Source organism: Miniopterus schreibersii (assembly GCF_964146895.1).
Source record: "Miniopterus schreibersii genome assembly, chromosome: 12".
NCBI lineage: Eukaryota > Metazoa > Chordata > Mammalia > Chiroptera > Miniopteridae > Miniopterus > Miniopterus schreibersii.
In genome coordinates, this window is record NC_138112.1 from 12723178 (window position 1) to 12750386 (window position 27209).

Genomic DNA, 27209 nt, shown 5'->3' on the forward strand with positions numbered 1-27209 from the left:
GCAGTGAATATCATCTCTCTTGTTTTCTCCCACGCTAGTGAACTAGTCCGATAAATACTATTATTATCAATTCTGACTGCCATTATTGTTAGTGAATTCAACATATGTTGAAGGGCAATCTTGTAACGTGACATTATGAGATGAGTGGTGACTGATGTTTTTATCCTAATAGGTGACTTTCTCAGCTTGCTATGAACATCAACTCTGTGAAACTGAAATTAATGTGAAATGCGTCTTAATAAAGGGACTCTTTCACTTAGATTTTTACTTAGATTTTTTTTCATTTCACATTGATTTTAAGAACTTCCTTATCAAACTGGCCTCTTAACTTCGCTACCACAGATTTTAAACTCTATAGGAAGCTTTCAAAAAATAGTTGATGTTTTTTAACTCCATTCGTTAACTCATATTGTTGACTGCTTTATTCCTGCACTCCTGGATGAAGAGAACCCTTAGTGAATAGTAGGTGGGAACAGCACACCAAGCCATAGGCAGCCTAGACTGCTCTGCACTCTGGCAGGACACTGCTGAAGTGACCTTCTGTCTTTTCCCAGTCCTGCCTAATGTTCAGGAACTTTTTATAAGATGGAGTAGACTAAGCAAGGGAATGTCAGTACGTAAACGACATGCATTGATTTTAGCTGTTGGGGAGGGGGAAAAATCTTCAATGCTTCTAGGTTCTTCTGGTTGGTGTAAGAATTAAATTGACATGAGACAAATTCACAGAAGAAAAACCAATTTAATTACACACGTACTGGGACTCTGTAAGAATATGGGGCCCACAGATGGTCAGCAATTTGGGCTTATATGCCATTCTGAACTAAGGAGGGTGTAGGAGTCCGCTACTTTAGAGTGGAAGAAGGTAATCATATGGAGATGGAAAAACATCTATTTCCTGGGCCATGAAGAGACAATGGGATACGGAGAGGACTTGGTCTCTAAGCCCTATCACACCTAACCCATATTCTTTGTAGTTATCTCTGGTGAAAGCTCCTCCTGGACCAGGCAGTTTATCTAAATTCTTTTAGGCAATTAAGAGGGAGGTAAAAAGCCCTTCCTGAGTCTTTTGTTTCTTAAAATAATCAGCCTAAAATAACCTAATGACAAAGAGATATATTCTGAGGTAGCAAAATCCTGTTTCCCCGCACAGTCAAAGTCAAAGGAGAAGCAGTGGAGTGACTCTAATAGAAGCTTTCTTTTTTAATATTTTTATTGACTTTAGAGAGAAAGGAAGAGAGAGAGAAAGAGAAAGAGAAAAATCCATGTGAGAGTGCAACATTGATTGGCTACCTTCAGCATGCCCCCTACCAGGAATTAAGCCTACAACCAGGGCATGTGCCCTGACCTGTAATTGAACCAGTAACCTTTTGGTGCAGGAGGCGATGCCCAACCAACTGAGCCATATTGGCCAGGGCAGCCTTTCTTTAGCATTCAGATTCAACTCTTCTATATGTATTCCTCTTCAAACCATAAATTCCCTCCTTATTTTTCCTGATATCATCCTTAAGGCTGAATCTACTTGATCACATGTGCCTCTGTTTCTAATCACTACATAATGTATTGTGTGTGTGTGTCTATGTATATATGCATGTATTTTTCATTGTAATTACATTGCTATAAGGTAGAGTTCTTTTTGCCACAGCATCTAGGAGTGAGTATGAACTTAGAAAACTTAACAAAGACCTTTAACTCTATCTGCTCAGATTCCTACTCCACTCTTGGCTATTCTTTTGTAGGTGAAAGAATGCAAAACATTCCACAGTTCTACCATTTTTAATTCCTTGTTTTGTCTCTCCCTGGGGTCTAGCTGACCTACAGGACAGTCCTTCTATTTACCTTAGATAACCTGATGCCTTTCTTCACTCATATACCACAGATTCCCTTTCTGGTTGATATTTCCCACTTAACAAATAAATTTTGATAAGTAAGGTGGTAGTATTGGATGGACATAATATAGAGTCAATCTTATCGTTGCCTCTATAAAGATGCTTTAACAATGAGGGAAATCATTAAGGAAAAGGTATTATTTGTGCTAATTACAGCAAATGGAGTAGGGCATTGAAAAGGAAAATTAGATTAGCAGCATTTTTAAAAGTTATTGTTCCAGGGGTGGGAAGAGAGAAATGAATAGGTGAAACATAATTTTTAGGGCAGTGAAACTACTCTGGATGATATATAATGGACAAGTCATTATACATTTGTCAAAACCCAAGGAGTGCAATGGCAAGATTGAACCCTAATGTAAACTATGGGCTTTGAGAGAGAATGTTGTGTCACCGTAGGTTCGTCGATTGTAACGAATGTACTGCTCTAGTGCACCATGTTGACAGTGGTGGGAGGGCTTGTGTGTGAAGGTGGATGGGGGTATATAGGAAATATCTTTACATTCTGCTCAATTTTGTTGTGACTCTAAAACTGCTCTAAAAATAAAGCCTGTTAAAAAACAAACAAACAAACAAACAAACAAACAAAAGAGTTTATGTTCATTAACATCTTAGAACCACCCAGAAGGGGGAATTTACTTTCGCTAAGTCAAAATGAATGAATTAAGCTATTTGGGCAGTTGGTGGGCCTCTCATGTCTTACTCGCTAGCTGCCTCGTTTGATAAGTATGAAAAAGCTATCAATACAATTACTTAGCTTGTTCTTCATTAACATTTGCTTCCCATTTGCCTCTAGGTTTGAAGTTTGAGGAAATTCAAGAAAGATTTGGTGAGGAGTTCTTTAATACATGCTTTGATGAGAATGAGCGAGTCCTTCGAGCTGTAGGCGGCACGTTGCAGGACTTTTTTAATGGCTTCGATGCTTTGCTGGAACACATTAGAACTTCTTTTGGAAAGCAGGCCACCCTGGAGTCACCCTCATTCCTATGCAAAGAGCTCCCTGAAGGGACCCTTATGCTCCACTACTTCCACCCTCACCATATTGTGGGCTTTGCGATGCTGGGCATGATCAAGGCGGCTGGAAAGAAGATCTATCGGCTGGATGTGGAAGTGGAGCAGGTTGCAAATGAGAAACTGTGCTCTGATGGCTCCAACCCAAGCAACTGTAGCTGTCTTACCTTCCTCATCAAAGAATGTGAAAATACTAATATCACAAAGAACCTCCCACAGGGAACCTCCCAAGTTCCCGAGGACCTCAGAATTAGCATCAACACCTTCTGCAGAGCCTTCCCCTTCCACTTGATGTTTGACCCCCACATGGCAGTCCTTCAGCTGGGGGAAGGCCTGAGGAAGCAGCTCCGATGCGACACTCACAAAGTGCTCAAGTTTGAGGACTGCTTCCAGATCGTTTCCCCGAAGGTAAACGCCACCTTCGAAAGGGTCCTACTGCGACTGTCCACCCCATTTGTGATTAGGACCAAGCCGGAGGCTTCTGGCACTGAAAATAAAGACAAGGTAAGTGGCCGTGAACTTGAGATGGGTGATGGGAACTAGAAGAGTACATAATTATTTCAGTAAATTACATGCTGGCTGTACTTGTAATTATTTAGGCAAGAGAGCTTGAAGTGCCATTTTGAAAATTACTGGTCCCTAGATGTATGTAATAAGATTTGGCCCTATTCCCAGCCATTTTGCATAGTGTTTGCCTCTTCCATTAATTTATTTCAGCATATAAAAATAAGACATTTATTAACACTTGGCATAGTAATTACAAAAATGATAGGACTCATTAAAAATCTGATACTGTAAACCCACGAATATTTCCACCGGCTGAAGTCAAAGGATAAGAGAAATGGTAAGACTGGTTTCAACATTGTGGGACTTGCTTGCCTTATCTTTCAATAAATATAGGTCAGGAGCTAACTACACTTAGAACATGTTCTGTTCCAAATCTCATAATCTAGGAACATCTGGTTTACATTTTAGTTATGTCTTAATATGCAGAATAATGTGTTTTCTAAAAGTTGGAAATGAAGCGACTGTCTTAGGAGATCTAATTAAATTTTCATATTGAAATAAAGACTCATTTCTTTAGAACATGTCTACTCCTTGAGAGAATGTAGTGAACACTAGAAATCTTTATTGTGAATTTTTTTGAAACCCTTTTGGGAACATCTGGATTATAAATAAACGATGAAAAGACAACAGGAATACATCTTAAAATAGTTGAATTTAAACAAATATATTCCCTCAGGTAAATATATTTTGTAGGAAAAAGTCAATATTAAAATTAATGAAATGTAAAGGAAAATCAGCCATGACTATTTTAAGTTTGGTAACATACTTTTAGGAAGTAAAAGAAAAAGTAATGTTAATTATCAGAGTCAACATTTGAATGTACATTTAGTTTTCAATAGAGATTTTTCGGTATTTTGTGTCAAGATAAATGAAGTGGTGGGCTTGTTCCCAAGCATTGTGGGAAAACTGTTGGCTTTCAGAAATAAATAGGTTGCTCTGGACCAAAGGAAGAGTTGCAGAAACAATTAAAACCTCAATAAATGGGTAGTGCACATGTATTCTGGAGTGCCTGCAATAATTTTTTAAAAAGTAAGGAGATAGCCTCCTGAAGGCAGAGTAAAAGACATTTTTGAGGATTTTAATCAACATTAGTTTCATAATTGATTCATTTTTATAATTTTGAAATTCAATGGAAAAATTTTAAACAAAATACTTGAGAAAGATGGAAGGGTGCATATTTATTTAGTATAACTGAATCGGGTGATTTAGGAAAAGGAATTCAGTAGTGTTTTCATCATATAAGTTCAGCGATTTGAAAACATCTAAGGAAAAGCCTGAATCTTCCATTTTGGTACACATTTGGATATTTAAGTCTGAGTGAATTTTATTATTCCTATTTGATTGCACAGGAGGTTTTATTTATTTATTTATTTATTTATTTATTTATTTATTTATTTATTTAATCCTCACCAGAGGATATTTTTTCCATTACTTTTCGGAGTGTAAGAGGCAGAGAGAGAGAGAAACATCGATGTGAGAGAGACACATCAATTGGTTGCCTCCTGCACGCGCCCTAACGTGGGCTAGGGATCGAACCTGCAACGAGGCATGTACCCTTGGCCGGAATCGAACCCGGGACCCTGTAGTCTGCAGGCCGATGCTCTAACCACTGAGCAAAACCAGCTAGGGCAAGGATGTTTTAAATAACATTTTTCACATGTGCAGTATCTATACATTCAATATTTGCTACTCATTTTGAAGCTCTTTAGATTAGAAGAAAGTTGGTAAATGTGTATTTTTGTCCATATTTGTAGTTGTGTTAAAACTGGAATTATTCTATCTTTGTAATATAGGGAATATTAAAGCTGTTGGTTCTGTCTTATGGAAGTACAATAATTGGCTAAGAGGATTTGTAACATCTTTGGCCTTTAGAATTGAAGTTAGTATTTTTGAAAAGGTGCCTGAAGTAGAATATATTATTACCAATGTTAATTGCTCTATATATTTTGGTAGATTTGAGAAAAATGAATTCAATTTAAAGTTACTGCTTCAGATCCCCCTCATATTTCATCTGGCTGATATTTCTGTTTAATTTGTATACCAGGGTAAGAAATAGACATAATGAAATGGTGACTCAAATGTCAAGGCCCCCTGCCAGTTCCAATAATAAGGGACTGTGCTCATTGAGAAGATGCAATTATAATTTAAACATGTTAGTGGCGGTTTAAAAATAAAGCAATGGGCAGGATTTTCAGTTAGAAGGAGGATAACGATCTTGTTCTCCTGTGTTTCCATTTCTGCTTGTTTACCTGGGTTTACCAGCTGGATTACTTGGGAGGCTACAGTTGGCCCACGTGGAAACCAGAGTCAGTAAAGTTGTGGCATGGAGCCTTAACTAGATGAATGACAGTTTTGAATTATTAGGTTGCCAAATTTTAAATTTGTAGCTTCTTAAAACATGGAAAGAAGAAAGAAAAATCAGGGTAAAAATTATGATTCTCTTGATAAATTTGACCTTGATATTCATTATTTTCCCCATGATAGCTCCATGTTGTCTGATGTTTCTCATTTTTTAGTGGGCTTTGGTAAGAAAATGTTTTTATACAATTTAGGATATTTATTTCTTAGTTTAGCAGTGAAGGCTTTCATGATAATTTAACTCTTTTTGCTATTCTCTTAATACCTATGAACTGCCACCACCCCCACCCTCAAAAAAACAAACCAAAAAAAAAACAAGAGCTCATCATGCAGCCAAATGACAGTAAATCATTTACAAAATGAACTGTATACTTTTGTAAACCATGCCCTTTGCCATCGTGTGTTGTCAGTCAGTGGTTAATTGCATGGCAAGAGGTGGAGATGCTTGTGAGCAATTTGATGAGATACTGATGAAACAGAAAACCATCATTGTAGTTTTTAAAAAATTTATCTTCATTTTTGAAAGTATTACAGATCTCCCCATTTTTCCCCCCCATTGGTCCCCTCCACCTTGCATGTGCCCCCCACCCCAGGCCTTCACTACACTATGTCTGTGTCCATGGGTTATGCATATATGCATATAAGGTCTTTGATTAATCTCTCCCTACCCACTCCCCCAACCCCACCTTCCCACTGAGATCCCTCAGTCTGTTCCATGCTTCTGTGTCTCTGGATCTATTTTGTTCCTCAATCTATTTGTTTATTGGATTTCACATATGAGTGAAATCATGTAAAACTGAATCAGGAAGAATCAGAAAACCTGAATAGGCTAACAACAACTGATGAAATCAAAGCAGCAATAAAAAAACTCCCAGCAAATGAAAGCCCTGGTCCAGATGGCTTCACAGGGGAGATTTCTAATTCTTTAAGTTGTAGGGTTAGATAGTTTACTAAAAATTTTTCTTGCTTTTTGAGGTAGGCCTGTAGTGCTATGAACTTCCCTCTAAGGACTGCTTTCACTGTGTCCCATAGATTTTGGGTGGTTGTATGTTCATTTTCATTTGTTTCCAGGAAGTTTTTGATTTCTTTCTCGATATTGGTAACCCATTCATTGTTTAATAACATGCTATTTAGCCTCCATGTGTTGGAAGGTTTTTGAGTGTTTTTACTGTAGTTGATTTCTAATTTCATCCCCTTGTGATCTGAGATGCTTGATATGATTTCAGTCTTCTTGAACTTGTAGAGACTGGTTTTGTGTCCTAACATGTGGCCTATCTTTGAGCATGACCCACGTGCACTTGAGAAGAATGTCTATTTTGTGGCTTTGGGGTGAAATGTTCTGTAAATATCAATGAAATCTATTTGATCTAGTGTGCCATTTAGAGTCACTGTTTCTGTGTTGACTTTTTGTCTCGAAGATCTATCCAGTGAAGTCAGTGGGGTTAAAATCCACGACTATGACTATATTGCTATTGATCTCTCCCTTAAAGCCCTTAAGGTTATTATTGATAGGTTCTTATTTATTGTCATTTTAATTCTTTATGCTTATGTTTCTCTCTCTATTTCTTCTTATTATTACAGCAGTCCCTTTATCATTTCTTGCAATGCTTCTATTTCTACTTTTAACTACGCCAATCCCTTTAATATTTCCTGCAATGCTGGTTTGGTGGTCATAAACTCCTTTAGCCTTTTTTTTTTTCTGGGAAGCCCTTTATTTCACCATCTATCTTGAATGATAACCTTGCTGCATAGAGTAGTTTTGGTTTCAGATCCTTATTTTACATTACTTTGAATACTTCATGCCATTCCCTTCTGGCCTGTAGAGTTTCTGATGAGAGGTCTTCTGACAGCCTTATGGGAGCTCCTTTGTAGGTAACAGATTGCTTTTCTCTATCTGCCTTTAAGATTCTCTCATTGTCTTGAATTCTTGGCATTTTAATTATGATGTGTCTGGGCATGGGCCTCTTTGGATTCTTATCACTTGGGACTCTCTGTGCCTCTTGAACTTGTGTGACTTTTTCCTTGACCAGGTTAGGGAAGTTTTCTGTCATTATTTCTTCAAACAGGTTCTCTAACCCTTGCTTACTTTTGACCTAACTTACTTTCTGGCACTCCTATGAAGTGAATATTGCTACGTTTCATGTTGTCCCACAACTCCCTTAAACTGTTTTTTGTTTTTTCTTTTTGGATCTCTGATTAATTTTTTTCTACCCTGTCTTCTAACTCACTAATCCGATCCTCAGCTTTCTCTAATCTGTTGTGTATTCCTTCTAATGTGTTCTTTATTTCTGCTATGTCATTCTTCATTTCTGACTGGTCATTTTTCATAGTTTCCATATCTTTTTTCATGCTGTTGAGCATCCTTACAATCAATGTTCTGAACTCTGCATCTGATATATTGCTTATGTCGGTTTCATATAGCTCTTTTTCTGGAGACTTCTCTTTTTCTTTTATTTGGGCCTTGTTTTTTTGTCTCCCCATTTTGGCTGCCTATTTGGGTTTGTTTCTATGTATCAGGTAGGCCTACTAGTAGTCTCAATCTTTTTGGAAGTTCTCTGGTGCAGGCCAATGTCAGACACTGTTTGTAACTGGCCTTGAGTACCTGTTTGGAGCTATCAACAACCCACAGCTTGAGGTCCCCTCTACTGGGGCTGGGTACAGTTGGACAGGACCAAGATGCACACCAGAGTCTGCTTTTTTAAGGCCTGGGTCCTGAAGGAGCTCAGGCAAAGACTCAAAGCTCTCTGAGGTCTGCCTCTGCTTGCATACTGATTAATCTGATTTTCTTAATGAGCCTCAGGCTATAGAAACACCATGGGGTTGGGCAAGAGGTTTTCCAGCAGGGTGGGGCAATTGCTTCCCCTTCAGGGCAAAGCTGCTTGGAAGGTAAATGTCTGTCTGTGAAAGATGTCCTCTGCAGTATGGGAGAATGGCTCAGCACGGGAAACCAGAGCGTGCCCTCTGAGCTCTATCTCTAGAACCCACAACCCTAGATTCTCCCCACACAGCTCCAGTCCACTCTTCCCTCCCGCTTCTAGAGCCCAAGGTGAGTGGCTGCACACAAAACTTTGTGCGTTGGCTCTTTACTAGGGTGCCTACATTTCCAGGTGCCTCTCCCTGGCCAACAGAAACCCGGCTGCTTATCACAGGCAGGTGTTATGTGGCTACCTTTCTCAGTTCTGGTGCTCTTGGCTGGGAGGCTTAGCCTGGATTTTAGGCTCCAGAGTCCTCAGTGGGAACCCTCCACAGCTGAGATACCCCTCTGGACCTTCAACCGCTGCCTGTGGGAACCCAGCCAGCCCTCACCGGCCTCCATACTTCCTACCAGTCTCTATGCAGTCTCCACTTTTCCTACTTGGTTATGAGGTTGCTCTCCAGCTAGTCTTCAGTTGCAATTGATTATTCAGGATAATTTTTCTATATTTTAGTTGTAATTCCAGTTTGGTCCCAGGAGAGTGTCAGTGTAGCTTCCACTTAGTCCCCTGCCATCTTTTGCATCATTGTAGTTTTAAAGAGTTATAAAGAGCTCGGCCAGACATGGCTCAGTGGTTGAGTGTCGACCTAGGATCCAGGTGATCAGGGTTAGATTCCCAGTCAGGGCACATGCCCGGGTTGCGGGCTTGATCCCCAGCTGGGGGCGTGCAGGAGGCAGCCGATCAATGACTCTCTCATCATTGATGTTTCTCTCTCACTCTTTCCCTCTCCTTTCCTCTCTCTGAAGTCAATAAAGATATATTAAAAAAAAAAAAGAGTTATAAAGACATAAGTGTTGGTTACCAAGAAGCATTAATGTCATTGACAGTCATCTGATGCTGTAATCATGCAGGCTTTCATTCAACAGAATTTTGAGGTCAGAAAGAACTCTTCCTGATGGCTGAGCAAGCTTTGATTCCCATTTTTTTGGTCCTCTCTACATATTCTCTAAGTGATCATCCATCCTTCCCATCTTCTCTCTCACTTTTCTTTTTTCCCATATGGCATTCCTATGCTTTTGTTTTTCTCTAAGATCAACTTCCTTTTTTTGAATCATCTTCTCTTAGCAGATGTCAAGCATTAAATATGAATAAATTGGTTAGTTGTTTAAAAAAACAGATTCAGCATTGGGAATGAAGACTGAATTGGGAATCCATGTTAATTTGTTCTGTGTATCTTTCAGGTCATTCTAATCTCATATTGTACTGAGAATTTGGAAGTTTATCACATAGATCTCTTGAGGCCTTATGGCGAGTTTAAGAAGAAATTTTTTGCAGTTCAATATGCACTTTAGATATTAACATTTAGTCACATAAACGCAACTCATTGATGTAGATTCCAAAACTTTTTTTGTATGTAAGAAACCACATTTGTAGTAGGGCTGTTAGAGATTAGAGGAATGGCACGTAGCTTCCTTCTCTGCATGGGAAGATCATGATGTGTGGGGCAGGTGGCAACAGCCTGGGAGAGAGGTATCTGAGACAGTCATGATTTTAGTAAATCTTCGTAATCTCTGAACCTCAAATTTATTCATTTGGAAGTTAAGGAATGTAGACTAATAATTAATATTTTTACTCCTTTACAATATATAGATGTATATGAGTTCAGTTGATCATGAAGCTTTCTTTCATGCCTGTACAATGAATTGAGATGCATTTTTAAAGAGAGGCAGAGAGGAATCTGACTTTCCAGCTATAGGGAGTTCATTCTATTAACAAGACTAAGTTAAAATAATTCTCTGGCAGCTTATGTTATCAAATAACTGAGAAAGTTATTTGTGAGGATTAAATGAAACACTCCATGTAAAATTCTTATTAACTCTTCAGCCTCTCAGTTAAGTGTTAGGTAAATGTTCATTATTATCATTCTCCCACTATTATTATTATTATTGTTCCTTTCTACTTGTAACATACTTCCTATCCAGTTTCCTCTTCACTTCTTAATTCTAGAAAGAAGTACTGGAGGTGGTCAGTAGATTTAATAATTTTAGATAAATAAAGCACACCTAACGTCTTCACAAAATGTGACTTGGGCTTCTTGCCTTTTTATTTTTCTACTTGAGAGAGAGAGAGAGAGAGAGAGGAAGGGAAAGAGAGAGAGAAACAAACATTGATTTGTTGTTCCACTTATTTATGCATTCATTGGTTGCTTCTTGTGTGTGCCCTGACCAGGGAATCAAACCGGAAACCTTGGTGTATTGGAAGGACCTTCCAACCAACTGAGCAAGCCAGCCAGTGCTTGTCCTTTTAATAAAGATTGGAAGACCCCCTTGTCACTTATTCTATAAGAACTGTTTGCATCTGCTTTTTATGTAGACTATCATTGTTTTAAAATTCCTAGTCTCCTTTTCAGATTCACTAAAGTTTGGAACCAAGTTTTTATGACCTGTGACTACTAATATCTTTTATGTTCACTTGTTACAGCACTTTGCTGTGCCACTGGCTTCTAAAACAAAATGGACTTGTTAGCTTAGGCACAATCCAAAACAGCAATGGGTTTTGAGAAACAATAAAGAACATGAGCTCTTTTGACATTTTTTCTTAGTAGCAACGCTTCAAAGAACTTTAATAACACTGTGGAAGGAGTCCAGCATTTGAAGTACATCATCCTTAGGACAGAACAATAGCATTGCTACTCATCTTTACTGTAGTTCTTATGGTTGGAACTGAGGAAAAGCTTCACAACACATTTCTTTTTCCATCCCCAGAAATATCCTCATATTTTTTTTATTAATTAGAAGCTATGAAACAAATGCTGGGAAATAATTTTCAAAGAATAAGGGAAGAAGTAACCTCTGACCTCTGTGGTCAAATCAATTTTCAAAATGCTTTTTTATCTTTTCTAGATGCATGCCCAACTCTTTCTGACATGATGATTGAAAAGTTTAAAACATATTTTTTAATATTACCATGCCATAATGACACGGTTGAAAGACAAGTTTCATCGGGCTGTCAAGAATACATTATTTGATTTCAACTTTAATTTAATTTGGGAAAATGTGAGCTTTTCTCCTCTGTTTATATCATTATATTCTGTTAGAAAATTTCAAATATTGAACAATATTTTTAGTGATGGACAAAATGATATTATGGCTTTCTCTATAAATTAGCATTGTAGAACATAGATATAACTTCATTGAAAAATATCTGGAATTTTCTTTGCTTTTGGAATCTTTAATGAGATATTTAATATTAATTTTTATGTTGTTCATCTTTCTCTAGGACTGCTCCCTGACCATACACTACCTTTTAAAGTAGGTTAGACAAATACAGATTCTGATGCAGGTATTACTGCGGTTCATCCTGGCTCTCTCTCAAAATTTTTATGCCTATAAACATTAGAATTACTGTAGAGTAGTGCTATATAACTGTACAGTTACTGTATTCTGTATGTCAGAGGTAAGTAGATGATTATATAGTGAATTACATATTTCTTAGAGTGATCCTCATGCTTAGGTGCACATTTTGCCATGTTTTCATTTTTGTTAGAAAAATTTGCAGCCCTTTAGAAAGGAGGAGCCTCCTACTGGAGACTAGACAGTATTTAGTTACAGTGTTGTAGGTTCTGACAGGAGTGGAAATTAGCCCCTTAGTTAAAAATTATTTAGACTACTCCTTTAATTATTCCTTTTTATCTTAGAATCATTTTGTTTTAGCTGGTAAGTTAAGTATCAATAAATTAAAAGCCCAAGGGCTGTTTTGAATGAATTGCCTACTTCACCGTTTTTAATGGTGTTCTCTTTGTTCATGTTAAAATTTTTGTAAGTTTTCAGCCAAATAATTTTTAGTAAATGTATATAATTGTGCAACTATCACAACAAAGCAATTCTAGAACACTTTATTACCCCCCAGAATTTTCTGTACCCATTTGCCGTAATCCCTGCTCCTATTCCTAACCCCAGACAACACCTGGCCTACTTTCATCTGTATAGATTTGTCTTTTCTATACATTTCCTATAAATGTAATCATGCAAAAAGAGCCTTTTTTGTCTGGCATCATGCTTTTGAAGTTTATTCATATTGTGGAATGTATGAGCAATTTGCTCATTTTTAGTACTGAACAGTATTCCATTGCATAGATTTCCCACTGTATATTTTACCCTTTCACCAGTTGATGGACACTTAATCGATTTCACATTTTGACTATTATTAGTAATGTTGCAACAAACTTTTGCATACAAGAGTTTGTGTTGAATACATTTCCATTTCTGTCGGCTAGATGACTAGGACAGGAATTGCTGTGTCACAGGGTAAGTATATGTTTAACTTTTTAAAGAGATTGCTACCCTATTTAACAAAGAGGCTGTGCCATTTCACATTTGACCAGCGACATATGAGGGTTCATGTTTTTTCACATGCTCACCAACGCTGGGTATTGTCACCCTTTTTGATCATAACCATCTTAGTGGGTGCAAAGTGGTATCTTGCATTTTAATTTACACTTCCTTGATGTCTAATGATTTAAACATTTTTTCTTGTGCTTAGTAGCCATTGACATAATTTCTCCGGTTAAATGTTCTAGTCAAATATTTTGCCAATATTTAATTGTGTTGTTTGTTCTCCTAATATTGAATTGTATTTTAAAAAATATATACATTCTGGATATTACATTGAGTTAAAAAGATACTGTATTTTGAAGAACAATGTTAATTTTGGTGGTACCAATATTTTCTTTCATGGGTCATGCTTTTGATATGATATCTAACAAGTCTTTGTAACTCAAGACTACAGAGACTTTCTTTATTTTTTTCTACAAGTTTTATAATTTTAGTTCTTATATTTAGTTCTGTGACCTATTTTGAGGTGTATTTTGTATATGTCACGAGGAGCTAAGTTTTTATTGTTGTTTGTTTGCATATAGACATCTAATTGTCTCAGTACATTTTGTTGAGAAAACTATCATTTTACCACTGCATTGCCTTTACAACTTTGTCAAAAATCAATAACCATAAAATTTTCTCTAGCCTTTCTGCTCCACTTTTAAAAAATATCTAACTTTATGCTGGTAATACAATGTTTTGATTACTGTATCAAAGTGAAGCTTTTCAACTGAGTATTTTAAGTCCTCCAAGTTTGTTCTTTTTCAAAATTTGTTTTAGCTATTATAGGTTCTTTACATTTCCACATGTATTTTATTTTACTTTTTTAAATCCTCACCTGAGGATATTTTTTTCCATTGCTTTTCAGAGGAAGAGGAAGGGAGAGAGACAAACAGACAGACAGAGAGAAACATCTATGTGAGAGTGACACATTGACTGGTTGCCTCCCATGCAAGCCCTGACCAGGGCCAAGCCTGTACAACCTAGGTATGTGCCCTTGGTCAGATTCGAACCCAGGACCCTTCAGTCAGTGGGCTGACACTCTAACCATTGAACCAAACTGGCTAGAGCATTTCCACATACATTTTAGAATCCATTTGCCAATTTTCAAAAAAGCTTTCAGAATTTTTGGTAGAGATTGCACTAAATCTGTAGATCAATTTAGAAGGAATAGCCATCTTAACAGTATGGAGCCATTCATTCCATGAAGATACCTCTCTCCATTCATATCTTTAATTTTTGTCAAAAAAGTTTTACAGTGTTTAGTATACATGCCTTGCACTTTTTTGTTAAATCTATTTTTATTCTTTCTTGATAATACTGTGAATAGAGTGTTAAAAAATTTATCTTATTAACATTTATTAATATATAGGAATACAAATTATTTTTGTATGTTGTTGTTGAATCCTATGACCTTGCTAAACTCAGATTAGAATAGTTAAATATTTTAGAATGGAAAAAAATGCAGGTTTTTTCCGATAGATTCTTTAGGACTTTTACTTACATGGTCATGTAGTCTGAGAGTTGAGACAGTTTTCTTCTTTCTGAATCTCCCCTCCCTTCCTCCATCCTACCCTTTCTCTCCCCCTTTCCTCCCCTTCCCTTTTGTGGTATTATTTACTTGTTATAAACTCAATTATATATCGTTGTAATATTTGTATATATAATATATAACTTCAATTATATGGTATATGGCTTTTTAAAAAGGAATTAGGGAAAGAGAGGACAATATATTAAAGTGTATGCATATATTCCCTTATATTTATCACATATTGACCATTACCAGTGCTTTTTATTTCTTCCCATGTATTCATGTATTTCTTTCAACCTGAAGGAGTTCCTTTTGTAGGCTTTATACATTGCACTAACTAACAAAAAGTTCTGTTACTCTGTTCATCTGAGAATGTCTTTATTTCACCTTCATTCAAAAAATATTCTTTTATTAAATTTATTGGGGTGACATTGGTTAATAGGATCATACAGGTTTCAAGTATGCATTTCTATGATATAGAATGTGTATATTGCCCTGTGTGCCCACCACCCAAAGTTTTTCTGGATATAGGATCCTGGGCTGAGAGTATTTTTTCTCCCAGCAATCTGAATATACACTTTGCTCTCTTTAGCCTCTATTGTTTACCATGAGAAGTTAGTTGTTAATTGTATTGTTACCTCTCTCTGTTTCTATGAAAGACATAGAGCTTGCTGATGTAATAGAGGGTGACTGGTCTCAGGGTTAAAGAGCTTGATTGGGCAGAGAATACCTCACTTGAAAAAATGGCATGTGATCTTTTTAAAAGATATATAAGGCTCATGCATTTCTCTCATATCCTGGTGCTGATAAGATTCCTCAGTTGGTTACTACACTATGCCATGTGACACGTTTTGTGTCCTTGCACGTCAGTTTAATTTCTTTTTTTTTCATTATTTTTGTTGTTGACACTATGACAGATGTCCCCATTTCTACCCCCCTCCACAACCCCTTCCACCCAGCCCTTCTGCCTTCCCTTCCCTTTTCCTTTTTCTTTTTTTAAAAGAACTATATCTTTTTGTGGCTACTAAAGATTTTGATCATATATGTTTTCAATATGTTATTGTATTTTTTTGAGTTTTTTTATCATAAAATAATTTATACATTTTGGAAAGTGAAGAACATTAAGGGGGAAAAATCTATTTTTATTATTAATAACCCTGAAATATCTACTGATGACATTTGGTACACCTATTTTTACATTTTCCTAGTAATCTCATTAGTTATATATTTGTTAATTAAAATTTTTAAAATCTCTGTTTTTTAAATAAAATAATGTGTGCCAATTTAGTGTTTACCCTTTTTTGAGATTTATTGTAGTAGTGCGTTTAGGTATTTTTTTCTGTGTCATATTTTCTCTGATTACTCAATAGCTGTCCAACATATCTTGGCACATCTAGTCTCCCCCACCTTTGTTACTTCCTATATAGTCCTTTCATATAATCTTCAATTTACTCTCCTGTAAAAGATATTTATGAAGAAACCTCTGTTTAGAAACTTCTGATGTAAGGCTAGCCTTTATTAGTCAATACTGTTTACATATTTCAGTGTCTCCTCCTATACTTTCTGCTTTGTATTGATAGCTTAGGTTGAAAGGACAGGTGTATTTCGGGGTATATATTTTCCTGTGTGGCCATATGGTAGCCCACCAGTTGCAGCTGAACCACAAGGCCCATATGTACCTTTAGATTTCCTTTTATTAACTGAGCAACTCTATGGACCAATCGAGCTCTCCAAGAACATTAGAGAAACACTCACATGTCAGTGTTGTTATGACAACACCACAGATGCATCACCTAAGAGAACACGCAGCGGTTATCTTAGCAGCCACAGCCCTATATTCATCCGGACTGCAGACTGTTATTGTTTTCAGTGTGCTGGGAAGATAGCTTAGGTGGCCATAGTAACTGCCCCTGGCTTCCAGAGGTGTATTCAGGACAGAGAAAGAGATCAGAGGCATGGCAATGGAACACAGTAGATTTTCCCTTCTCCTTTTCTCAAATTATGTTTTTACTCGTCAAAGAGTCTGAGATTTGTTGACTGGGTCCCAGAATTCAGCTCACAACTTAATTCTGCTTGCTGTAGCAACTTTTAAATCACGATTTAAGCTTTCCTTTTTAAAGAGGGTTTTGTGATAGTATATGTTATGATTCTGATGGAAACAATTAGCTTCACATGTGTCTTGGTTCGGCATCATCGTTCCTGAACAAGCACAGTGGCGTTGGAGGCAGCACTGTGCGTGATTAAGAATATAGTCTCTGGAGCAGAACCCCCCAAGTTCAGAGTCTCTCTGTCATTTACTAGCTGAGTGATTTTGAGCAATTTAACTTTTAAGACTTGCTTTTCCTCTCAGCCTCATGGCCAGCGGGCCTCTCTTGTCCTCTCTCATTTTCTTGGCACAAATAATTATCACATTTTTCTGACTTCCACAAATAATTTACTACTTCTATCAGTTTTACCACCAGACTTATCTAACAGTCTGTGGGCTGTTTTCCTTATCTTTAATCTTTAGTTTTCCTTAAGCCCTTTCTTAAATTTTAATATCATTTATTCTTAATATGCTTTACTGTTTAAAAAGCATATATATGTGTATGTGTGTGTGTGCATATATACGTGTATATATTTGTGTATATGCACACACACAGGGTTTGGCAAAAGTAGAGTTACAGTTGTTCCTATGGAAAATAACACAATAATTAATAAATAATATAATAAACTCAAGTACTCACAACTATACGCCTACTTTTGCCCCACTCTAAATATGTATGTATATACATACACACAGATCTTTCAATATTCCAGGTGGTGTTTTAAGTGTCTTGCATGAAAATATTTATAAGAAGTGGAAACTTCTTTCAAATATTTGAATAGTAATCATATAGAAGAGGAATATTATTTCTTTTGTTTCAGAAGGTAAAAATGGGGTCAAAGAGTAGATTATAAAGAAGTAGATTTGGTTTAGGATTAAGAGGAACTTTCCATCTCTTAGGGATATGAAAAATGGAGTGTCGCCTTTGAGATAGTGAGCTACACAACATTTGGGGTTCAAAAGATATTGAGTGACAGCCTCTTAGAGATATTTTATTGAAGATCCATGAGGGAATCCAAATATCTTCAAAAGTAAATAATGTGATCACATTATTTTTATAATGCTTTTTTCAGGGAGTAAGAGTAGTACTCATAGACCTTTTATGCTATTAGGAGAAATGTCTTATACTATTTTATTTTCATAGGGGATATGGTTTAATCTAAAACACTAATGAATTGGTGGAATAGAGGTTTGTTAAAGCTGTAATTCTATTTAGCAACTCTTCTTCCTCTAAAGCTGAGTGCATGATGCCCTTCAAAATTCAATTCAATAAAGTATCTTTGAAATGCCACCTATATTTGGGTTTTCCAAGTTTAGCAGCCAATTTTCACTCTCCAAAATACAATGAAAACTTGATTTCTGTGATCTCTTATGAATAGCTAAACATAGTAAAAGCTGTCTTTAAAACATCTGTGCCCTGGCCGGTGTGGTTCAGTTGGGTGGGGCATCGTCCAGTCCACCAAAAGTCACAGGTTGGAGTCCCTGTCAGGGCACATACCTAGGTTGCCGGTTTGATCCTTGGTCAGGGTGTTTATGTGAGGCAACCAATCGAAGTTTCTCTCTCACATTGATCTCTCTCTCTCTCTCTCTCTCTCTCTCTCTCTCTCTTTCCCTCCCTTCCTCCCTCCCTTCCACTCTCTTTAAAAATCAATGGAAATAAATATCCTTGGGTGAAGATTAACAACAATAACAAAAAAAATTTGCAGTTTACAGGAGTGCTTTATAAGAAAGCTATTTATTTATGCTTTTCAGTATTTATGAAATTAGCCCTTTAGGAAATCCTGAAATTGTAAACAAATCATTAGTATATGAGTCCTGAATGAGTTTTATTCAGGCTTACTTAGTAATATAAAATATAAAATCAGTGTTCGCATTTCTAGTATATCGGTGGTTAAAGACTCTGATCTCTCATCAAAAAAAAAAGGTCTGTTTTTACCATACTTGAAAAATATGTTCTAGAGCCCTTGATCATGTTGAACAGTATTTTCTTATTTTGTGAAGGAATGAATAGAGTTTGCCACGTTTTATTTTTCTGAAAAGAATCAAAGAATTTATGTTTGAAGCACTTAATGGTCTTAGTTTGTTTTCACTTTTCCCTTAACTTAACTGAAGGCAGTGTGTGTGTTTTTCATGAAGGTTCAGGAGAGTCAAAATCTGTTTTATTGCAGGAGACAGCAAAGGAAGAAAGCTGATCCCCAACTCTTTTTCTTTGAACTATATTTCTTGTCAGAACAGACTTACCTGTGATGCTGTTGATGGTTAATATTGAGAATGATTTGGTAAAGTGTATGACTCCTTAGAAGGATTGAGATTTCAAGTTCACACGTCTTAAAATTGTAAAGAGTGAATGACTCTCTGTTGACTATTCAACATTAGCTTCAAAATCGTTCCTTCAACTTTAGGAAGGGATGAGGGAAACCTCTCTATCTCCATCTATGTATATGAAAACTTATACTATGGTCTATAGTTCTTTGCATTTACATATTTTTTAATTTGAATGCAATTTCTAATTTGGTTGTTCTTTTGAATGCAATAAAAAGTGTAGCTTTATTACTAGAATCTTAATTAAAAAGAGTTGGAAAGATGTTCTTCTAAATATTTTACATTGAAAAGATTCTGTGTTACTCTGATGCATTTCCTAGGTAGGGTATAATAAATTCTTCTCATCTTAATATCCTTATGAGAGTAATTATGACAACTTATTTTCAGTAGTTTAATTACCATTCTACTCTGCTCTGTGGCTTTAGAGACTTTTTCCCATACTGCATTTGTTCATTCTGTGAAATAATATACGCATTATTTTATACATAATACATTCTATATAAACTCAAAAAGATATAAAGTTTTTTATTGCTCATCAATTTACAGAAAGAAATATCTAATAAATTATTTACAGATTCTGTTTTTAGTTTCTCTATAATCCTTTTGATTTTATGGGACTATGTATTTCATAGATTTGACATTTCAGTCTGTCAGTTTTTCCATGTGTAAGTGGACACTTTTTTAAACTTTAATTTATTGTGGCAAGAACGCTTAACATAATATCTACCCTCTAACAGATTTTTTAAGTGTACAATACAATATCGTTAACCATAGACACAATATAGTACAGGGATATCTAGAACTCACTCATCTTGCATTACTGAAACTTTATTGCTATAGATATGACTTTTTCAACTTGAACCCACACTGCTAAATCACAGAAGAGAATGAATAATTTGGTTTTTATATGAGAAAAAGGACTCCAATTTTCTGTCCCTGATAGGGATCATTATACACTATACAAATGTGTTTGATTTTCTTAAAGAACATTATCTTGGATTCTTTACATGTAGTTTAGTCTCCTTAGATTTACTCAGGCATTTTTTTAAGAGAATCACGGTTCTAACAGTGTGACTTTCTAAGCATTGCCAATATTCATTTTCTAAGGTTGCTTCTCACCACTATCACATAACAATTTAAAGTAATTTAATTTAAAAAATGTGTTTTGAGATCATTCTTAAAATCTAAATATAGAGTGTATGTACATCTGCTTTGTTTCCCTTAACCACTAATTTAATAATTCTAAGGGGGAATGTATGATTAAGTGGGTTCGGTATGAAATGTTCTTTACAATCCGAGCAAAGGTCTGATCTTATGTGTCCCAAAGGAGGAAAAATATTCTCATAAATTTCTAGATGCTTTTGTTATGTGTAGAAAAATTGACTTGAATACTTTATTATTTTCTTATTTTTACCCTTAATAATTCTTGATTTATTATTCCTAAATTATATGTATTTTTACCTATCCTACTATCATGGGTGTGAGGATTTTCTGGGTTAACTTTTCCTTGTATTCCCTTCACTCCCTGCCCTACTCAGGTATTGCTGTCACCAAAATTTATAGTTTATTTGAAGATTATAAATTTATTTCATTTGAGATACTCCATTCCGCACTTTTATCTGTCACCTTTGTCATTATTTGTATTTAATGTTTGGGTTGGTTGTTTTGGTTTGGTGAAGTGCATTGACTTAGACACTAATTTTTAGCCTGTTGTAAGTTTCACTATATTTTTGAAGAGCACACTTTATGATTGAGAAGAAGCCTTCTAGTGTTGACAGCATGGATTTTCAAGGTTGCTAATTGGACCAGTCACTAACTTACTTATATAGTAGAAGATATTTTTCTTTATTTTAGTATAAAATGTCAAAAACCATTTTATTTACCTTGTCAAAAATTAGACTAGAAAATTACTATCATCTAATTATTTATCACATTTACTTTCTCACTAGAATTAATCACATTTTAAAAATCCATTTTTATTAAACATAAATTGAGGCCCATATTCCTTGACACTGTTTGCCGTTTCAGAACTAAGGATAATTTAACACAGGTTTCATACCCCTCAGGACAGAACTGACTGGCAGCAGGAGAGAAGATTTTACCAGTGATGTACAGATGGAAAACGTGTGTTGTATGGCAGTTTTGTGAAGGATTAATAAAGTTAATTGAAGTTTAAGAGTGACATAAACTTCTTTAAAATTGGTGACTTCTGATTTCCAGTAAAAATCTTAGTATATGTATTTTTAAAAAGATGATTTCAGAGGGAAGGGGGTTGGGGAGGGATAGGAAGAGATTAACCACAGAGCTTACATGCATATATGCATTGCCTGTGACACAGACAACAGGGTGGTGAAGGCCTGGGGCGGGGCGGGAACTGGGGAGTGGGGGGCAAGGGGAGGAAAAGGGGGGGCACATCTGTAATACTCTCAACAATAAAGATTAAAAAATAATAATAAATGTAAAAAAAAAAAAGTACCTTAGGGACTAGACCTTTTGGAAACTTTCCCAGGATTTTAACGAACTTAGGGAAAACAATTGTAAATGCCTGACAGGCTACATAATAGTTTCTTACTATCCTTTCAAAGATAATGATTATGATGACAACAATGCTGTGGGCTGGAGTGTTGATGCCAGGCCCTCTTCTAAACACTTTATATGCATTATCTCATTTAATTCCTACAACAACCCTGTGAGATAGGTACTGTTACTGAGGACCACTTTATAAAAGGAAGCTGAAGTACAGGGACAGTAAGAAAACCTTTCCAAGATTATATAACTATTTCATGCCAAATGCAATATTTGAACCCAAACAGTCGGGCTCCAGGCCTTCTGCTACAATATAGGGCCTGATATAAATGTCATTAGTATTTTCTGCTGTTTTTTAGCATTTGTTGCCAAAAGGAACTGTTATAAGTACAATAACTTTCTTATTGTTACAGAGTCTAAGGTCAGTTTGGGGGAAATAAGATATAAATATCTGTAAAGGTCATAATTAATACACAAGATATAAAGAGGCTCGCCATTGACTTAATGTCAGTCCGAGCTTATAATGCTTTTTCTTTGAGATAAGCATGTCTTACCCTAGCTGGTTTGGCTCAGTGGTTAGAGCGTTGGCCCACAGACTGAAGGGGTCCTGGGTTTGATTCCAGCCAAGGGCACATACCTCTGTTGCAGGCTCGATCCCCAGTGCGGGAGGCAACCAATCGATGTGTCTCTCTCACATCGGTGACTCTCTCTCCCTCCCTCCCTCCCTCCTTTCTACTCAATCTGAAAAGCAATGGAAAACTTATCCTCAGGTGTGGATTAAAAAAAGAGAGAGAGATAAGCATGCCCCATTTTCAGTAATTTTTAAAATTGTCTTATGGGCATAATTATAAATGATGACAAACTATACTATTGGCATTTGTCTGTTTTTATAGTATGAAGAAAGCTGTGTGCTAGTTCCGGAAAGTTGAAATACTTTCAGTTGCTTATCTGTTATAAAATCATAGGAAATTCTACAACCATCTTGATTATATAATATTCTTAAAGTTTTAAGTAAATCACTCTCCTTTTTCTTCAACAGAGTTTTGATATATTGTTACAGTCCCATTTAATATTTCAATATTTTCTAAAAATCAAAATATAAAAGAATGTTGTTTTCCTTTGATCTTGATGCCATACGATTCTTTCAAAGTTCTCACAGTATTTCATGAATACTACCTCTCGTAATGTCTGATTGACGATGACATGTTTATGGGGATGTGACTCACCGCCTTCCAAAGATGTCCTGGGAGTTCATCGGGGCTCGTCACATGCATGACCCTGCACTCATGTCTTGTTTTTACTCTTAATTTTTCAGTCAGATATGTCAAATTTTCTTCATTTCCCTACACCCAACATTTAACCATTGCACTCAGGAAATGTTTGCTGAGGAAGTAATTGAACGATTTTGTAATTCATTCTGTTTTGTTGTTAAGGTCTAAGTCTGAGATACATGTGACAGCATTTTGTAAAGTACTATTTAATTGTGAGGTATTACTAGGTATATAAAATTAATTTTCATTAATTCAGGGTCCTATTTAAACTTTCTCTGTCAATGTAAAATAGTTTCGTTGCTTAGACAGTACTTCTCTGTCGTTACGATTTGCCTGGCATAAAATAAAAAGGATTACAAATAAACTTCTAATGAAGTAATTTTCTGAGAATGGGTCCTCATTTATGGTTATTAGTTCAATTACAATCATTGTCCATAACACAAATAATTCAGTCCTATTATAACTCTCCTTTATTTTCTAGCATGTTCCTGCGATGACTTTTTCAGATTTTGACTTCAAGTCCTTAGTCACCTTCACTGCCTTTCCTTTGCCATTGCTGCCTACATCTATTCAGTCATGGCTCAGTTCAAGACCATGTATTGAACACATTTCACGACAAGCCTATTGAGAGTGTACATATGAGTATGACACTTCCAGCCCTCAGGGAATCTCTTACCATTATTTATATTGTGTATGTTGTTTTACTTGTTTGCTTAGCTACTGTTTGTCAAGTGCTTACTATGAGCAAGGCCTTGGACTATAAACACTTTATATATACAGTCTCATTTAATCATGCCAACTTCCCTATAAGGTCAAATGACTAGTCCCATTTTACAGGTAAGAAAATTGAGATATGAATATTGTTTTGTGGGACCATCAAAGAGTGAATAATTGGTTCTTTGTAGAGGAATTAGAGAAGGAACTTGAGAATAGGAGAATTACATGATCATGTTGGTCAAGGAAGAACCCTAACATATTTATTTAAATTATATTCTTAATTAAAAAAAAGGTCAGTTTTCCACTAGAATTGTTTTAGTCTTTTAGTCATCTCTGAAGCCTTTTTTGGATCACATTTTGTCTTGAAGATCACATTTCTGGCACGGATCCCTGGGAATATGAGGACAGGACATCTTAGAATATTCCAGTTGGCTGGACGTGTGGAAACAGCTGATGGATTTTTCTGGTCAGGTCCAGTAGGAACAGAAATCATGCTTCAAGTTCTGGTCTTGGAGCATTTCAGGATATGGGAAATTGAGTTCTGTGAACATGGAAATTATGATGAGAAATCCAGAAACAAGGCTTAAAAATAGGTGGCTTTCATGCCCTGTTTCTTGCTTTTCCCATGGTGTCACATAATTACATTGCATCACACATGGACTGAGTAAGGCGGAGTGCATAACAGTTGACTTTATAGCCTGATACCTTTCACCGATTTGTGAACATATTACATAGATTGCATTGATTATAAAATGTGAAAAGAAAAATCAAAACTAAGCTCATAATAGGATTCTAAATGGGATAAAAATTTCAGAGAAAGCAGGGTTCCACTACTTTCATTACTAGAATTGTGTTGCTTTCAGTAATGGATGAAGCATTGAAGTACCGTTACTTGAGAGTAATTGCAATAAAGTCAGTCTGAATGAGGGAAACTCATGGAACAGATTTTTTAAAAATAAATACAATTTTTTTACAGTTAACTTTATTCCGTATTGTGAAAGAAACCAACAACTTAATTACTCCTACTCACTTGAATTACTAACATATTGCTAACAAGAAACAGCTCACAGGACTTGCTTTAATGGCTTTATAAAAGGCATGTGAAATTATTTGATCCAAATGGCAAACAATTGGCAATTAAACCATTCAACATGGTTCAGGGTCTTTTCAATAAATTAAAATTGCCCTGAAAGAGCAATCTTATTTATACTTTTTTAAAATTTACACTTTTAATGTGGATTCATAAATTTGTACTTCACCCTCATTGATATATTATAAATTTTGAATTGGTGGAATGTGATTTAATGACTTTACCATTTATTTCCAGTGAAAAAAATAAAGCAGTTAATCTGCATTTCTGCATGCTAATTAATTCAGTTTCAGCCTAATTCTGGATTGATCTGTCTTGTGTGTCTCCTTTAGTCCTGGGTAACAACCTGACCTATTCTCAAGTTGTCTGATGAAAGAGCATGAAAGCAACTGTTTGTAAATCTAAATGATCTCTTTTGGAGACTAGGAATTGTTAGTTTCTTAAACTTCTGCTCATGTGATTTTCAGAGATTGTGTCATCCAGTTTCCCCTCCAATGCACAGGCTCTCACTTTGTCACTAGGTCCTGAAGTGAATGCCATAATCTAGATGTGGGTTGGCCAGGAAGGATTGGGAATACTTGATGTAAAAACCAGGCTTCCATCAATGCAAGGTGCTTTTTTAGGAAACATTATGCTTTGGGCTCATGCTGAATTGGTAGTCAATTACCATGCTCAGATCACTTTGAAGTAAACGGTTTTAAATCAGTTCTATTTGCCTTTGAATTTTGTCTTTATATAAATTACTTATCACTGTTAAATCTTATCATCTTAGTTTTAGCTTATTGTTCTAGTTATTAAAATATTTTTGAAGACTGATTCTGTCTCCAGTGTATTAGATATTCCTTCTATAAGGCTGCATTTAGAGTGTCTTCAAAAATGGAAGGGATATGGAGGAAAATACAGTAGGGAAATCTTATAAAAAAACACATGATATGATGCTATTGTAAGTACTTTAACAATAATTGTTGGTATTTTTATAGTATATGCTTTCCATTTTCACTATGATAAAAATCTTCACTTGTGTTTACATATGCTCTCAGAGGTAATTAGTAACAATAATGCTTAATAATTACAATACTTCTAATGCAAAGCATATAAAACATCATTACTTCATACTTTTTTTCTTTCTACTGGGTTGACCTATTTTCTCTATTTTAATTATTTATAAGTATTTTAAAGTGAATTTAGTAAGTGCATTTATGTGATTGTTACCATGATTGACAGTTTAAAGCTTTTTTAAATAATTATGTTAGTGATAGACTTCACAGTATTTTTAGTTCCCTTCAGAAAAGACTCATAAAATTGTCACTACTAAACAATAAATGAGCCTTTTTCTTTATATTATTGGGTGACATACTCTTTGATTATTATATTTATTTTTATTACTATTTTTTAAAATGTGTTTTTTAAGTTAGAGAGAGAGGAAGGAAGAGGGAGAGAGAGAAACATTCATGTGAGAGAGAAACATCAATCAGTTGCCTCTTGTACGCACCCCAACCGGGGACTGAACCTGCAACCTGGGCATGTTCGCTGACCTGGAGTCAAACCAGTGACCTTTGGGTGCAGGGCATGACCCCTAACCAACTGAGCTGCACCAGCCAAGGTGATTATTATTATTTTTAAATCTAGAATTTAGTCTCTGGGTCTTTGATGTTTGTTTCTATTATCTATGGAGTTTCAAGAGAAGATAGAAACAAGGCAACTACGTTAGGTTATGCTGTGCCTCACCCGCCTGTATAGTGGTGAGTTATATTCAGTAGTGCCCACTGTCTGTGAAGCTTCTCTTGACTCTCTCCAGCAAAGCTGAGCAACCACCCATCTTTAAATCCCCTCAGTGTTCTGCCTGTATTTCTAACAGAGTTCCTATCATACTTGATTATACACCTTAAATTTTCCTGTTACACAGAAGAGTGTAAACATTATTGCATCTATTTTTGTGCAGTTTGTCCAGTGCCACTTTACTGAGTGATGAGCTCCATCACAGTCCTCTTTTTAATGTCTGTACAAAGGCCTATATCAGGTGTGGGATAAATACCAAATAAATGTCATCAAATGAAGATGAATGAATGAATGAAATCTGCTTCTGCTCCTTCTGCTCACAGGTTGCTAGTCAGAGCCCTGCTGACATTGCCTTGCTCCTGGCCTACAGTTTCCCTGTTTTTCACCCCCTTTTAATTGAATTTACTTGGTTTTCCAATAGAAGCAAAATTTAATCACTGGCTTTTCTTGATAAATGTGGAAGAAAAAGAATAAATGGCTAAAATAATTCTTGGGCTACTATAATTGTTTTGGTCAAGAAAAAAATAATTTTATCCAATGGCTTACCTTTGTTTTAAAATATTCTGGGTCAAGAGAAGCAGGCTAAAAGATATTTGTGGACTGGTGTTTACAAGTATTTAGTTATTCATATGAGCCAGTGCCCTAAATAAATAAGTGCATAGCTAGCTAGGAGTGACAGTCCTACTTTTTGTCTCACCTTTATTAAATTGGGTTTTTAACATAATGGTCTTTTTCACCTTTAAAATAGCTAAGATTCTTAAACTTTAAAAAATAAGA

The 27209-nt window shown here is 35.8% G+C and overlaps 1 protein-coding gene across 1 annotated transcript in view; it reads left to right on the top strand.

Annotated features, from left to right (window-relative positions):
* The window catches only part of GUCY1A2 (guanylate cyclase 1 soluble subunit alpha 2), a gene marked incomplete at its 5' end in the record, with an annotated part of 250131 nt that overhangs the window by 68133 nt on the left and 154789 nt on the right, over positions 1 to 27209 (top strand). Inside the window, one exon of the mRNA XM_081155011.1 lies at positions 2680 to 3398. Coding sequence (XP_081011137.1) covers positions 2680 to 3398 — 719 coding nt within the window. The remainder of the gene's footprint in view (positions 1 to 2679; positions 3399 to 27209) is intronic.